This window comes from Rhinoraja longicauda, chromosome 35 (genome assembly GCF_053455715.1).
Source record: "Rhinoraja longicauda isolate Sanriku21f chromosome 35, sRhiLon1.1, whole genome shotgun sequence".
In the NCBI taxonomy this organism is placed as follows: Eukaryota; Metazoa; Chordata; class Chondrichthyes; order Rajiformes; family Arhynchobatidae; genus Rhinoraja; species Rhinoraja longicauda.
Window position 1 is genome coordinate 15075583 of NC_135987.1, and position 16325 is coordinate 15091907.

The following is a 16325-nucleotide window of genomic DNA, read 5'->3' on the forward strand; positions in this document are numbered from 1 at the left end:
AACATGTACAAACGTTTTATTTAATCACGCAGGAGGAGTTACAAATGGAAATATTTCACAGAGCTCATACAACAAAAAACACATTTTCCCCTTACATCTGCCACACTGATCCACGATGTGCTCACCAGCAGTATAACTAAATGGTGGTACATTATATTAGTTTAAAAACTTTACACAAGAACTTTTGTCCCCTTTACAAAAAAATGTCACAGTCAAGTATTACTTGCATTTAAAAAGAAAAAATACAAAGGAAAAGTAAAAAGTCCAAATTCAACACTGCCCATAATGCAAAAAAAATCTGTGACCGATTTCTTCACTGGAAGGATTTCAAAAGATGTCTATTCCCTCTTGATATTATATCTGCCGCCGCCTGAAAAACAGAAGGGACAACCACAATGTTAAGCCTTTACCTCCGCTTTGTAGAAGCAGACAGTAACCATGTGAAGTACTGGGCTGGCCGAGTCATGTTTACTGTTTTATCAATATTGGATTAGAAGAATTAGTTTGATGAGCAAAACTATATTTTTGTTTGATTGGTAGTTATCTTCAAAGGAATTACCCAAGTCCTCCATGCTCTTGGGCCCAGCCTTCAGTTGTTATGCCAACTGCATTTACAATATATTAACTATAATCACACACTGCAGATGCTGTAAAAATATACAAGTCCATTAACATTACAGACATCAGTCACGCATCACTACTGAGCTATAGAAAGAAAAAAGCAAGCATTATTTAGCAATTGGTAGTACATTACCAAATTACACACTACTAAAAGAAAGCACTTTTGTAAGAACGGCTTTATCCATTGAAGAAACAGGAGGTCATGGCTATATTACCACTTAACTTGAGCCTGTAAAGAAAATATGACTAAATAATTTTATCTAAAAAAAGGAAAAACAATGTCTGCGTGAATGAAAGTGTATAATTAGAGGGTTTTTTTTAAACTGTCTTTAATCTTTATGGTGAGACAGAAGGTTGGAAGAGACCATACCACAGGGCATCTCGAATTCTGTCCACAATGTGCAGGCTTGTACGAATCGTGTGGTCATGGTGACATGGCCTGCAATGAAGTTCCCACTGGCAGGTACAAACATAACGGTACAAGTCAGAATTAGACTGGTAGAGCTGTTGCTCTGATGTTCTTAAAACCCATTATGGTACATTACCTGAGATCTTTTACTCATTAAGTGTTCAAATATCTCTAGGTTATCCTTACACAATTTACTGCTGTAACTAGTTATGCAAAAATTCAAAAAGCTAAATGGGAGTAAGAGTAAAAAAAGTTATACCCATATTTAATACTTAGAATAATTACATATCTGCAGCATAAAAATAGGCAATTCATGAATCTAGATTATATTAAGCACAGAAATTAAAGAGCTAGTTCAATCTGGTGACAAATTGTCAAGTTAATACTACACACCAAAGCAATTGATGACATTAAATAATCTTACAATCCGATAAGCACTGCCCATTTCAGAACACTAGTTTTACTTCTAGGTTGTCCAGTGAAATGCTTCCACCCCCAAAATAAGTACTTACATGATGATTTGAATTGGCATTTCTGCCCTACTAATACTGAGCAATTCAATATAGAGCAGTATATGAAACCATTAGATGATCAGTGGTAGCCTTAAAATTACAATGAATTGGAGCATGGCATGTTGTCCTCTCATTACTCCACAACCCGCTCTTGCAAACAGCCAGATCCACGAACCAATTTATAAACTACACGTTGTCCTACAAAAACTCTGAAATTAGTCTCGTGTATCATTTTAATACTATACATTTAAAAATCCATCTATAATTCAATGACTAAGAAAGGAGGATTTGGGTCTATGAAATCCAAGGTTTAATTGTACTATGTAACCTCAATAAGATGACTTTTTACATCTATCATAAAAGGTTCTTCTTGTTATTCCACTCAAGAGATCAGACATCTATGGCACAGAATGAATCCCATTGGTCTTATTATACCTGTGCAATGTGAAAGAACCATTTAATCTCCAGTTCTTTACATAACCCTATAAACCCGTACTTCTATTTTTTCAGGTAGTGACCTCAGAACTAATGCTACCCGCTTCTCACTTCTAATGCACCCAACAATTTTAAACCTATGTGTCTAATTCATTGATCATGGATAACAATCAAGCACATTTGGCATGGCATCACAGCAACAGTTTAAGACTCCGAAGTTGAATTTTATATTGCAAAATGTAGGTAGCTTACCATCAACTGATAGCCATAAAAAAAATTACATTACAGACGCGGTGATGTATGCACAAGTTAGTGGACAGTGAAGGTTTCAGATGAACTGTGGAGTTTATGATTTTAGGGTACCGGCAAAGGCTTAATATAAGGGCAATTTCAAAAAATATTGAACCAGCTTTTTAATTCTATATGTGCAATGTGGCCTCAAGTACCCAAGAAACATAGCTTTACCTTGTTCCTGGAGAGCTTCGGAACAGTCAAGTCATCTAATAAGGCCTATACTGAGTTTGGCCACTTCCTCCTCTCCTAGGAGCTTTACCATAGGTGCCTGGTTGACCTGAAAATAAAATTAGTTGAAGAAAAGGATTTGTCAACTCTTCAGCTGTTGACTACCTTTTGAACTAAACTGTTGTTCAGCCAAAACCTTTGCCAGAAGTGTCAGTTTGGCTCAGCTGGTAGCAACCTCATCTCCAGTAAGGAACCAGTGGGTTCCAAGCTCCTAATCAGATTGGAATGCAAAATCCAGGTTGATTGTTACAGTACAGCGCTGAATTATGCAGTGATAGAGGTGCCATGCTTGAAATGAGATGTTAAGCAGAGGCAGCGTATAATCTAGAAGATTCTCTCGTACTATTCCAAGAAACCAGCACCTCACGATACTCCACAACTGGCACAAAAACAAACCACGACCATTCATTTTATGTTGTTGATGGCATGCTGTGCATAAAGTGGATGAGTTTATCTACGCAAAGTAACTTCATTTCGGAAGTAGTTGGTTGAGGAGTGTTTTAGGAGAGCTAGCTAAAATATTGCTATTACAAGTCAGTTCTTTGACAGAGTTTTAATTAATATGCACACTGCAAGTTGCAACTTTCCAAGCAGCTAATTTAAAAACAGACAGACTTGCATCCAGTTTTTGTTCCTTTATCAAATACAGTAGCAGTTTTACAATGTCAGAGGTTTCATATATACTTCACAGCATGGAAGTATCAGCTTCTTCTGATCACACAGAAGTATGGATCAAAGCCAAATTCCCTTCAGATTAAATTGGCATACATTCTAGCCTGTACGAGTTCTTCGTGGAAGTTGAAATCAAATATAAATATACAAATATACTTTAAACAGCAGAGTAGTGCCAACAGCAGCAGGTACTTTCATTCAAATCAAATTTCACGTTAAAATATTCATCCAACCAACATCCACTGGTTGTTTTTAGGAGAACAAAGATAGCACCGGGTCATGCTCTATCAAGGCATCGTACAAACATTGTTCTTAGGCTGGAGATAAATCCTATTTAAATAGTAATCAAACTGTTAATGAAATGTCCAAATTTACCCTTGCATGGGTATCATATGTTCTATTCATCAATCAAATTTGGAGGGATATCTAATCAATCTAAAGGTGTTCATTTGTCCCTTTATAGCTGGAAATTTAGCATCCTTTTTTATGGGAACATAATTATTAACAAGATCTCTGCATTTCACCACAGATCAATCTGGGACAGTAGGATTTTCTGAAACAACCTTTTGGTACGAAAAGGCACTATAACAAAATAGGAGCTATTTATGGAATATTACAAACTTTCCCGGACAGTAGATGCTATTTTAATAAAGCATACTGGGTCTTTTAATGGCACAGAATAGGGCATTTAATTCTCTTGTTGCTTGACGAATACTCAGGCCTTGCCAAAGTTATCATTGTTCTAATGTATGTACCAAATCCTAATCTTATTCTCAGCTGTCTGCAAGTATATGTCCATCAAAGGATCTGGTAGACTGCCAACGTAGGGTGAACACCCTAAACAATAAGGTAGACACAAAATGCTAGAGTAACTAAGCGGGTCAGGCAGCATCTCAGGAGAAAAGAAATGAGGTGATGTTTCGGGTCGTGGCCCTTCTTCAGACTTTTGTTTCCAACCCTAAACAATAAATTCTTTCTGTCCAAGGAAATGCAGAGATCAGTCCCACTTGAAGGCATCGGTCGTGGCTCAGGTGGTTAATTTCACCTCAGAATCAAAGGTGCGCGGTCAAGCCTAAGGGATTGAGCACAACATTTAAGATGGAACTCCCAACACAATAAAGAAATTATGCTATAAGAAAATAACTGCAGATGCTGGTACAAATCGATTTATTCACAAAATGCTGGAGTAACTCAGCAGGTCAGGCAGCATCTCGTCTGAAGAAGGGTCTCGACCCGAAACGTCACCCATTCCTTCTCTCCTGAGATGCTGCCTGACCTGCTGAGTTACTCCAGCATTTTGTGAGTAAAAAGAAATTATGCTACCGTCAGAGGCTGGGTCATTTGGATAAGATATTAACTGGTGGCCGTAACTGCCCTCAGGTGGATATATAATGACATAAGCTGAGAGAGTTTCCCAGTGGCCCAGCCAAATAATTCCTCTGAACACATCTAAAAGGGATGATCAAGTTATTTAATGCATTGCTATATGCGGGTACTGCTGAACACAAATTGCACTAACTATACTGCAAAAAAAAGCATTTCATTGGATGCCGTGCTTTAGGATTATCCAAAAAAAAAGATATACTAGTCTTTATTTTATACCTACCACTGTCCAAGTGCAGATGATCTAACACCAGAGTCTGCAAAATCCAATTGTCTCCCTAGTAAGCAATCATCCAGGCAACAGTTTGGGGTAAAACTACATTCTCTCTAGGTTTCTCCAAGCGAGACAAATACTGAGTAGGTGTGACTCACTATTAATGACTAACAAACTACTGCTAGAGAGACAAAGCACGCCACTCTCCATTTTGCTACTCCTTTTGCAAATATTTCTCTACATCAGATTAACCAAGATCAACAACCCAGAAGACTGACAGAATGTGGGACTACTTACTGGATTTTGTCAAGTAAACTATTGAGAATTGACTCCTGGTCACTGAAACTTACTGTTATAATCACCATATCCCTGTCCATAACCATAATAGCCATAGTTGTATGCTGGGTAGTCATAGCCACTATATCCACCATAATTCTGGTTATAGCCATAGTTATAATTTCCATAACTTGGGTTCCAATAGTTACTGTTGTAGCTTTGGCCCCAGGTCTGACTTTGTCCTAGAAAGGGAAAAACAAACGACTATTAGCAATTCAAAGTGGACGAAAAGGTATCAGTAGTAGTACAGACCATGTTTCATCTTTATGGCAGCAATCCACACACCTCATTCGCAACAGTAGTTGTGAATTAGATGGATGAATAACAGAAAGCTACCAAAGCAAATAGACAAAGCAATGAAAGCATAAGATTGACAGAGTTGCTGGTACATTTCACGGCAGAAGACTGAATTTGATCCTATAATCCAGATCCTCAGAAAATTTTAATTCCAGCACAATATTATGTAGAGCTCTACTGTCCAGACCGACAGAAACATGGCCACAGCTTGCAAGCGAAAGACTGAAAATTTGGATGGCTGCAAGATTATTGCAAATTCCCCGATCACCTGGCCAATCCACATTCAACCAAATCAGATGAACGATTTAAATCATCCAACAGCTGCTTAAGGAATCCTTTAAAAAAATTAAGACAGTATGAATGACTACACATCCCATTAACTGCATGCACAATCATTCTGAAGGAATGATTTGCAATTTAAATGCAAGCCTTTGAAATGTGAACATTGCATCATATATTGTCTACAATAGTGGCAGTCGTGCCAACGGGATAAAATAACATTGTATTTCCATATCATAATAGACTGGTACCTTGCATAGCACTTAGGATGTTTGCAGGAACAAGAGGATTAATTGAATTAAGAGTTTTAAAAAAAGGACACAAGAGACCGAAGCTGCGCTGGGAATCTGTGTTGAATTAGACATCCCACCCCCGCACCCACCCAGAATTACTGCACTAGGCACAAACTGCCACCCTTCCTGTCACAACACACCACTTTGCTGGAAACCTACTCTGCTGATGTTCCCACAGCAAAGAACTGCCCATAGCTCAGTTTGAAGAGGTTGCCTGTAAAAGCTGCTATTGAGGAAGCAGCTTAACCGTTTGCTGCCAAGATGTGTTGCTCAGAAGATGTCGAGCTGGAAAGGGTTTAGAAGATTTCAGTTTGTTGCCAGGACTCGAGGGCCTGAGCTGCAGGGAGAGGGAGAGCAGGCTAGGACCCTATTCTTTGCAGTGCAGAGGATGAGGGGTGATATTAGAGGTATACAAAATCATGAGGAATAGATCAGGTAAACACACAATGTCTCTCGCCCAGAGTAAGGAAATTGAGAACCAGAAGACGTGGGTTCTTATTAAATCGTTTCCAACCACCGTAAACCTGAGGGGTGACCTTTGGTTTTAAACAAAGGGTGTATGGAACGAACTTGTCAGAAGAGGTAGTTGAGGGCAACGTTTAAGAAACATTTAGACAGGTACATGGATAGGATAGGTTTCGAGGGATATGGGCCAAATGCAGGAGGGCGGGACTAGTTGGTCACTGTGGGCAAGATGGGCCGAAGGACCTGTTTCCACATCGCATGATTCGATGACTGGTGTCCAGATCTCGTGTGCTCCAAAATTGTTAAGTGTTAAATGTCAAGGAAATTACAGTGACTCCCTTCTGTTTTTGGCTGCACTGCTCTTCCCATCTATGGAAAAACCTCAATGGCCTGCAGCCACCATAAAACGTGTTACTAAAAGAATATATGGGTTGGCAAGGGTTGTACATTTACAGCATGTAATAATTGTTCCCTGCTGTAAAGATCACTGTTCTCCATACATTATACCTCCTCTACCTCTTCCTCTTCCTGTGAATCCACCTCTGCCTCCCCACTGCTGTTGCTGGTACACTTCCTTAGGCTGAGCCAATTTGATTTCCACCTTTAAAACAAACATAGTAGCAATTAAAAGTTGTGCTTGTGTTCCAGAAACAACATGCATTATATGAAAGTGTAAGAAAATAACTGCAGATGCTGGTACAAATCAAAGGTATTTATTCACAAAATGCTGGAGTAACTCACCAGGTCTTCTCCATTATTGACTTCTCCAACTTTAGATAGTTCCTCTGTCCCTCTCTTCCCCTCCCCCTTCCCAGATCTCCCACTGTCTTCCTGTCTCCACCTACATCCTTCCTTTGCCCCGCCCCCCTGACATCAGTCTGAAGAAGGGTCTCGACCCAAAACGTCACCCATTCCTTCTCTCCTGAGATGCTGCCTGACCTGCTGAGTTACTCCAGCATTTTGTGCATTATATGAAAGCTTAGAGCAATTGTGAGTGCTTATAAAAATGGATGCGATATTTATTTATTCTTGTAATTGACAAGGTACTAATATAGTATACACATATTAATTAACCAATTCACAGAAAATGAGATTAGTGTAAATTTACTAATGGTCTACATTGACATGGTGGGCCAAAGGACCATTTTGTGCTGTGAAAACCAGGACTCTTAATTACCATTAGAAAATTATCATACCTTGCTCGTTCCCACATCGTGAAACTTCTTCTCCATTATCGTCTTTACTGGATTATCTTCTTTGAATGTGATGAAGCAGAACCCTCTTCTTTTGTTGGTCTTGGTATCCATGGGAAGTTCAATTGATTCAATCTATGAAACAACAAAACATTTTTTTCTAAATTGGGGAAATCAACTTTACTGTTCACTTAACAGTTCTTTCAGACAGCCTTTACATCATTGGGCATGTTGGTCCAAGGCAAACCTTTGGAAATGATTTTCTCTTTCTTACCAAACCCCCAGGAATACCAAAGACCTGGCAACAGTGATCAGCTGGAAAATGGAAAATACAGCCACTCCATGATAAAACAAATTATTGGCCTGAAAGTAATTAGGTAGATACAGGTTTCCATCCTGGGTTAATTTGTGAATGATGATACACTTATTTCAAAACATATTTATGTACCGTTTTGCTGAGGATAAACCATGATCTTACCTCTCCATAGGTTCCGAAGTATTCTCTCACTTTTTCTTCCGGACAGTCAGGATCTAACCCACCCACAAAGATTTTCTTGATTTGTTCTTTGCCCTTCATCGCCTGCGCTCTCTTGGGGTCAATAACTCTTCCATCAAGTTTGTGTTCTTTATTTAATACCTGAACATTAAAACAAAATACTGATTTATAATGCTTTTGTTGCATTAATGTAATTATCATGTGCAAGTTATTTTATTTAAACAAGCAAAATTAAATTAATATGCATGTAAATTCTGTAGGTTCTAAAATCCCTGGTTAAGTACTTTCTGAAAAAGTGATAATAGCTTAATTCAGGATTTATCCTCCCTCTCCCGAATCTCTTACTCTGTTCCAACAACAAGCTTAAATACATGACACAGTTGGAACAGGCCTCCAAGAGATCATGGCCGATCATGAACGGGGGGCCCTCGAAGCCCACTCAAATAGAGAATTTCAAAGATTCACTTCCCTCTCTGTAAATACATTTCTCATGTCCCATTTGGAGACCATAGCTCCTGATTCTGAACAGTTGTAGGAAACATTGACTCCACATCCAATATTAATGATTTACAGTTTGCCAACTTGAATGACCCATTTGCCACTCTATTTGTTAACCAATCTTCCAGCAATATTCAATCCTAAAGTCCGTATCTTGTGGCAACTTATCATACATACAGAAAATTATGCAGGTACAGCAAATGATTATGACAATGGAATATTGACCTTTATTGCAGAGGATGGAGTAGATAAAGAACCAATATTTTATCCAGATACATTCTTGGGTTACCCTTTACCTATCCTTCTGGTTAGATCTTCAAAAGAACTAATTTGTTAACACAATATATTTTTCATAAAACACTACATCCTCTGTTAGCACGTAGTTTATTCCACATGTTACTTAATATAAAATGCAAGAAAACTTGTAAGTTGCATATACCCAGGTCTAAAATGCGAAAGGAACCTCTTCACAAGACGAATGTGAAAGAGACCAAATTCTAAACTGTTATATCACTAAACACCCAAATTAAATGGTAGAAAACAATTTAACAGCTACTTCTGAAGTCATCCTATTTACCCAGCAGTGGATAAAATGCAGAAAGCAGACTAGGTGCACATAAGCATTTAGCCAAAACTTTTTTTTCCCACAATGAACTACTACCCTCCCAATTAACAGGAAGTACACCTATCCTAGTATAGTTTCAATGCACAATTCACAACCCAAAGCAAAATGCACTATGGTGTCCAACACCTTGGAATAAGTGAATGTTTCCTTGTTTAAACACACATATGATTCAATGGCAATAATGGGTCACCTGAAAGAGCACTTCATGAAGCCCCTCAACCATTTTGACCTCAACAATATATTTAACACCTTGCTGTGATCTGCACACATCATAACACATCCAAATATTTGCGATAAAATGTGTAATATTTAGCTATCAAAATGAAAGCATATACTTGGGTTATAATCTGTTGTTTCAGCAAAGCCTTCCTTCACTGTATTCAACTGATTTTTCTTCATGTTTTACACCCCTACCACAGGGAAACAGCCATGTTCAAACAGAATCCATTTCAAATACTGGCTATTGCAGTTTGTCAACATGTCAAAATATTGATGGTATATTGAAGAAACTTCAAAACGCAAATACTTTAAGTTGGCTGATGAAAAGGTCTGCAGAACAAAACTGCATTGCAATAGTTCCTTTACCTTCCTGGTCTCCTCCACAATTCAAGTAAAGCATTGATAATTTCAGCTGCCAAGACCACTTAAAATGTATAGCTCTCAGACAGCACTTCCAGATTTCTGCCATTTTAAAAATATTATTTTCCTCTGCATATCACTGATATATTGCTCCACTGAGGAGCTCCTGATCCCAGACCGCTTCCATTGTCCTCCCAAATAAAATTGTGACACTTGTTGTAATAAGACCCTAAGACGGAGTTACAATGTCAATTTTTCCCAGCCCTAACAGGCGACACAAATGCAATCTAGATCAGCACATGTTGTGCAGCAGCATCAATTCAAGCAGTAATTGCAATACCAGCATGCTTATATGCAAAATCCTGGTAACATTCCCCCTGCTCAATGCATCACCCAGTTATCACCTCACTATTTACACTGGCTTCAATGTGTGACAACATCAAAAGGAATGGTGTAACAGTGATATAGCACAGGTGGGCAGGATAAAGAGTGGGAGAGCTGTAGTGATAGGGAATTCCATTGTAACGGGAATCAAAAGTCGTTTCTGCAGTCGCAAAAGACTCCAAGATGGTATGTTGCCTCCCTGGTACAAATGTCAAGGATGTCTCAGAGCTGCTGCAAGGCATTCTGGAGGGGGAGGGCGAACAGCCAGTTTTAGTGGTGCATGTAGGTACCAACGGCATAGGTAGAAAACGGGATGAGGTCCTACAAAGCGAATTTAGGGAGTTAGGAGGTAAATTTAAAAGTATGATCTCAAAGGTAATAATCTCTGGATTACTACCAGTGCCACGTGCTGGTAAGAGTAGAAATTACAGGATATTTCAGATCAATATGTGGCATGAGAGTGCAAGGGGGAGGGATTCATATTCCTGGGGCATTGGAACCGGTTGTGGGAGAGGTGGGACCAATACACCTCGGCTGAACTGGAACCGATGTCCACGGGGGGGGTGTTTGCTAGTGTTGTTGGGAAGAGTTTAAACTAATATGGCAGGGGGATGGGAACCAATGCAGAGAGACAGAGGGCTGTAAAATGAGGGCAGAAGCAAAAGGTAGAAGGGAGAAAAGTAGAAGTGGAAGGGCTAGGAATGTTAAAATAAACCTGAAAGCTTTGTGCCTTAATGCGAGGAGCATTCGTAACAAGGTGGATGAATTAAATGCGCAGTTAGTTGTTAATGGATATGATATAGTTGGGATTACGGAGACATGGCTCCAGGGTGACCAAGGCTGGGAGCTCAACGTGCAGGGGAATTCAATATTCAAGAAGAATAGACAGAAAGGAAGAGGAGGTGGGGTGGCATTGCTGGTTAAAGAGATTAAGCAATGGTAAGGCGTAACATTAGCTTGGATGCTGTAGAATCTATATGGATAGAACTGCGAAATAGCCACGGGCAGAAAACGCTAGTCGGAGATGTGTACAGACCACCAAACAGCAGCAGTGAAGTTGGCGAGAGCATCCAACAGGAAATTAGGGATGCGTGTAGCAACAGTAAAGCAGTTATCATGGGTGACTTTAATCTACATATAGATTGGACTAACCAAATTGGGTAAGACAGAGGATTTCCTGGAGTGTATAGGGGATGGTTTTCTAAGCCAATATGAAGAAGAACCAACTAGAGGGCATACCATCCTAGACTGGGTATTGTGTAATGTTCGCAATCTTGTTATGCAGAGCCCCTTGGACAACAGCGACCATAATATGGTAGAATTCTGCATTAAGATGGAGAGTGACACAGTTAATTCAGAGACAAGAGTCCTGAACTTAAAGAAAGGTAACTTTGATGGTATGAGAAGGGAATTGGCTAGGATAGACTGGCAAATTATACTTAAAAGGTTGACGGTGGATATGCAATGGCAAAGATTTAAAGATTGCATGGATGAATTACAATTGTTCATCCCTGTCTGGCATAAAAATAAAACAGGAAAGACAGCTCAACCGTGGCTAATGAGAGAAATTAGGGATAGTGTTAAATCCAAGGAAGAGGCATATAAATTGGCCAGAGGAAGCAGCAAACCAGAGGACTGGGAGAAATTTAGAATTCAAGAGGAGAACAAAGGGGTTAATTAAGAAGGGGGGAAACAGAGCATGAAAGAAAGCTTGTGGGTAATATAAAAACTGACTGTGAAAGCTTTTATAGATATAAGAGGAAAAGATTAGTGAAGACAAATGTAGGTCCCTTACAGTCAGAAACAGGTGAATTTATAATGGGAAACAAGGAAATGGCAGACCAGTTAAACAAGTACTTTGGTTCTGTCTTCACTAAGGAAAACACAAACAATCTCCCAGAAATACTACAGGACCAAGGATCTAGTGGGAGGGAGGAACTGAAGGGAATCCACATTAGTCAGAAAATGGTGTTAGGTAAACTTTTGGGACTGAAGGCAGATAAATCCCCAGGGCCTGATGGTCTGCATCCCAGAGTACTCAAGGAGGTGGCCCTAGAAATCGTGGACGCATCGGTGATCATTGTCCAAAGTTCGGAGGATCACTTCCTGTGGACTGGAGGGTAGCTAACGTAACCCCACTTTTTAAGAAAGGAGGGAGAGAGAAAACAGGGAATTATAGACCAGTTAGCCCGACATCGGTAGTGGGGAAGATGCTCGAGTCAATTATTAAATATGTAATACCAGCACATTGAGGTGCAATGAGACCTGGGTGTCCTTGTACATCAGTCACTGAAAGTAAGCATGCACGTACAGCAGGCAGTGAAGAAAGCAAATGGCATATTGGCTTTCACAGCGAGAGGATTTGAGTATAGGAGCCAGTAGTTCCCGCTGCAGTTGTACAGGACCCTGGTAAGACCACACCTGGATTATTGAGTGCAGTTTTTGTCTCCTAATTTGAGGAAGGACATTATTGCTATTGAGGGAGTGCAGTGTAGGTTCACCAGATTAATTCCCATGATGGCGGGACTGGTGCATAATGAAAGAATGGGTCAACTGGGCTTGTATTCACTGGAATTTAGACGGATGAGAGGGGATCTTATAGAAACATAAAATTCTTAAGGGATTGGACAGGCTAGATGCAGGAAAAAATGTTCCCATGTTGGGGGAGTCCAGAACCAAGTATCACAGTGTAAGAATAAGGGATAGGCCCTTTAGGACTGAAACGAAGAAAAACATTTTCATCCAGAGTTGTGAATCTATGGAATTTTCTGCCACAGAAGGCAGTGGAGGCCAATTCACTGGATGTTTAAGAGACAATTGGATATAGGGCTAGTGGAATCAAGGGATATGGGGAGAAAGCAGGAACTGAGTACTGATTTTGAATGATCTGCCATGATCACATTGAATGGTGGTGCTGGCTCAAAGGGCTGAATGGCCTGCACCCATTTTCTATGTCTCTATGTTTAAAACAAATATAGTGTGTATTAATCAGAATTGCATCAGGACTAAGGGCACTACAGATAGAGATAACATATACATCTTTATACTCTCAAGCAGAGATGGTTGAGATAACCCAACTGAAGAATTCACAATGAAGGAAATCAACATTGTCCATAGAGAGAAATTAGATTATAAGCAAGCCTAAAGTAGAAATTAGCCAAAGAGAAACAAACAAAAAATTGACATGCAAAGATTAATAGAAATCATCCCAAGATTGTGGAATACCAAGTCAACCCGCCATTTTAAGATTTTTTTTAAAAAAATTATGTACTTTTAAACATATTACAATAGCTACTTCAGGATACACTCTTCCCATTCGGCAAATGTTTAAACTTTAAGTGTTGGATAATGACATTTAAACACACTATGTTGCAACACAAATTCCACACAAACCTCAACCCAATGCAACCTGGATTATTTGTTTCCCCAAATTTGACATGCAAAAACTAGTCAGGTCTGGTCAAGCAAGAGCATATTTTACCGTATTATTTCTACCCAAATCCTATCTACTGAGCCCCTGGGACTAGAACCTTTCAATTTCCAAAAATGGCATTTTCAAGCTGAACCACCTAAATTTTCTTTGTGTCACAACTTCAGGGTACTTGTTTCCCCCCTTTAAAAAGAACACATGCTATGGAGAGAGTAGTACGAAATATTTTTAACATTTATTCACAATTACAATATTCAATTACCACACCTGTGATCTATAACCATTGCATTTCCAAAAACAAATTCTGCTAGGGGCACAGAAACACAATTGCAGTTTCTATTCAGTTTTTAATGTGGTCTCTGGGTAATTAGCCAAAGCTTAATGAATGCAAGGAGAATTATAAAAAGAGAGCGCTTTTAACAATCGCTGAACAAACTGACGGAGGTTAATGAGAAAAACCAAGTGGGATCTGAGGAATCCCCTGGGTGATTGTGACATGAACATGTGCCCATATCTCCCTCAAATATTCAGTATTCTAATAAATGAAGCAGAATGTGTGTTTGGAAATGCAATGGTTTGACTTTGGTGGTCAAACGGTTGTGGATTCAGATTCTACTGGGACGTGAGCACATGACTGGACCACTGAAAAAGTGCAGCATGTTGAAGGAGTCATTTGCCAGATAATACATTTTTAACTGACTTTAGGTAGAATAAGAAAATGGTGTAATTGCCATCAGAAGCAAGTTCTCTACGTCATGCAGTTACTTCTCTCAAGAACAATAAACGTCAAAATCATTAATCTTGTTATTCATTATACTCTGCGTACACCAATACAGAAGCTACATTTGTCCAAACAAAATAAACACACAAATACTTTGGATGTTCAGTCATATAATGGCAATATACGAATGTAAATTCATTTTATACTTGTAAAATTTGCAGTTCACCCTACAGGAAGATGTGGTAAACAGATGGTGCAAATTAAAATGATATGCTCAAATGATTGGGGAAACACCCAGGAACAGATCACCCATTTGTCATCCTGATAGAAGAATGGAGTTCGTATCGGTAGATCTAAAGAAAGGAGCACAAGTAAAATGGAAACCAAAATACCCTGCTGTTCAACCTTACGCAGTATCAGAGTTGAATTGTTTTAAGAAGTTAGGTTTCCTCATTTAACCTGAATGAAGTCAGGTTAAAACCAGGTGAATACCAAATCCTACCTTTTCTACACTTTCAGGATCCTTGAAGAGGATAAACCCAAATCCTCGCGAACGCCCAGTCACAGGATCCATTTTGATTACGCAGTCTACAATTTCTCCATATTTAGAAAAGTAGTCCCTTAAATCTTTCTTGCTTGTTTCCCAGCTGAGTCCACCAACAAACATCTTCCTGCACAGTGACAATATAAAAAAAGGAAGTGCAAATCAGTTTTGAGAACAGCGCTAGTACAAGAATGTTAACTTAGTTCAGATGCGGTGGGGTCAGCACTACCAATACTGGTCACCTCCTCTACTGGCATTTTAGTGCAAACTCAATCATGGCAAAGAGGTGAATATTTTGTTTCTTCATCCAAAGCTCTGGGAATTAGTTAGCATTATCCATGTTACATTACCTAGAAATTTAAATGTCATACTCCAATGGTATACGTTTGGCAAGAAAGAAAGAAAAAAAAATCAGGGATGCTAACTCCAAGGACTTTGCATTAGACACCAACCCTCAAACTACCCATAACCTTTGACAAATCCCATGCACATTCAGGCCAAGTAGACAAATGAAAACTACATGATCTAATTCTTTTTTTTAAGTAGAGGTTGGGATGGTAGAAACTTTGTATGTTGTGATTATGAGCAACAGCAGTAGTTGTTAGCCTAACATTATTTCTTCATCATATTAAAATAAAACATACCATAATCGTGCAAGAGCTGAAAAAGAGATTCCAAAGACTTATGTACTTAAAAGAACGCAAATCCTTATGTCATGCCAGCAATTCCAAATAATACATGCACACTCTACCCAACGTCTGTGAACAGCATTGTGAAATATCTTCCTCTCATTGTCCTGGATTTTACTCAGTTCTAATTGTGCTTTCATAGTGTACCTTGCTCTTAAGGCCAAGGAAGACAGACTCTGTGTACCCAGTTCACTCATCACACTGGTTCCAATTAAAGGTACTTGGATCACCAAACACATTATGATTAAAGCAAAATATGAATTTAAAAAATGGTTTCAAGATGGCCAATGAAAGCCAAAATTACTAGCAAGTGAAAACAGTCAGAAATATCTTTTGATTGCAATTTTAGTTGGGTAAGAGATAATTCACACACTAAAGAGATCACTACTTCCAGATCTACAAAACAGCATCAATTAGTAAATAATCAAATTGAAATGGATCCAGCATTATTGGCCTACAAGATGCCATTTTGGTTGAGACAGCAGGTTTAATAGAGTACAAAGCCCTGGAAACCACCATTTGACCAGCAACTGGTGGGGTTATTGGGTCATGAAACTGAAAAGGCTTCTTGGCTTGAATATGCCAATAAAGCACCACAAATGTAAATGCTTTCAATTGAAAATAATTCCTTAAAATTAGAGTTCAGCCTTTGTCTTGTATTAAATTGTATTACCTGATCTGGACACAGAAGAGATGGGAAGAGTTTTGGTTTGAATGAAGCTAATATC

General features: G+C 39.0%; 1 protein-coding gene across 3 annotated transcripts in view; it reads right to left on the reverse strand.

Moving 5' to 3' along the window:
• Positions 1-16325, reverse strand: part of LOC144610110 (heterogeneous nuclear ribonucleoprotein D-like) — a 31050-nt gene continuing 14725 nt past the window's right edge. Inside the window, exons 2-8 of one of the 3 annotated variants that reach the window (XM_078428669.1) lie at positions 14867-15035; positions 8110-8268; positions 7635-7766; positions 6955-7039; positions 5119-5286; positions 2443-2548; positions 1-370 (exon numbers count right to left, since the gene is read on the reverse strand). In XM_078428669.1, coding sequence (XP_078284795.1) covers positions 2478-2548; positions 5119-5286; positions 6955-7039; positions 7635-7766; positions 8110-8268; positions 14867-15035 — 784 coding nt within the window. In that variant the 3' untranslated portion in view covers positions 1-370; positions 2443-2477. Of the gene's footprint in view, positions 371-2442; positions 2549-5118; positions 5287-6945; positions 7040-7634; positions 7767-8109; positions 8269-14866; positions 15036-16325 lie in introns of all 3 variants that reach the window. The other 2 variants (XM_078428667.1, XM_078428670.1) reach the window with 2 other exon arrangements.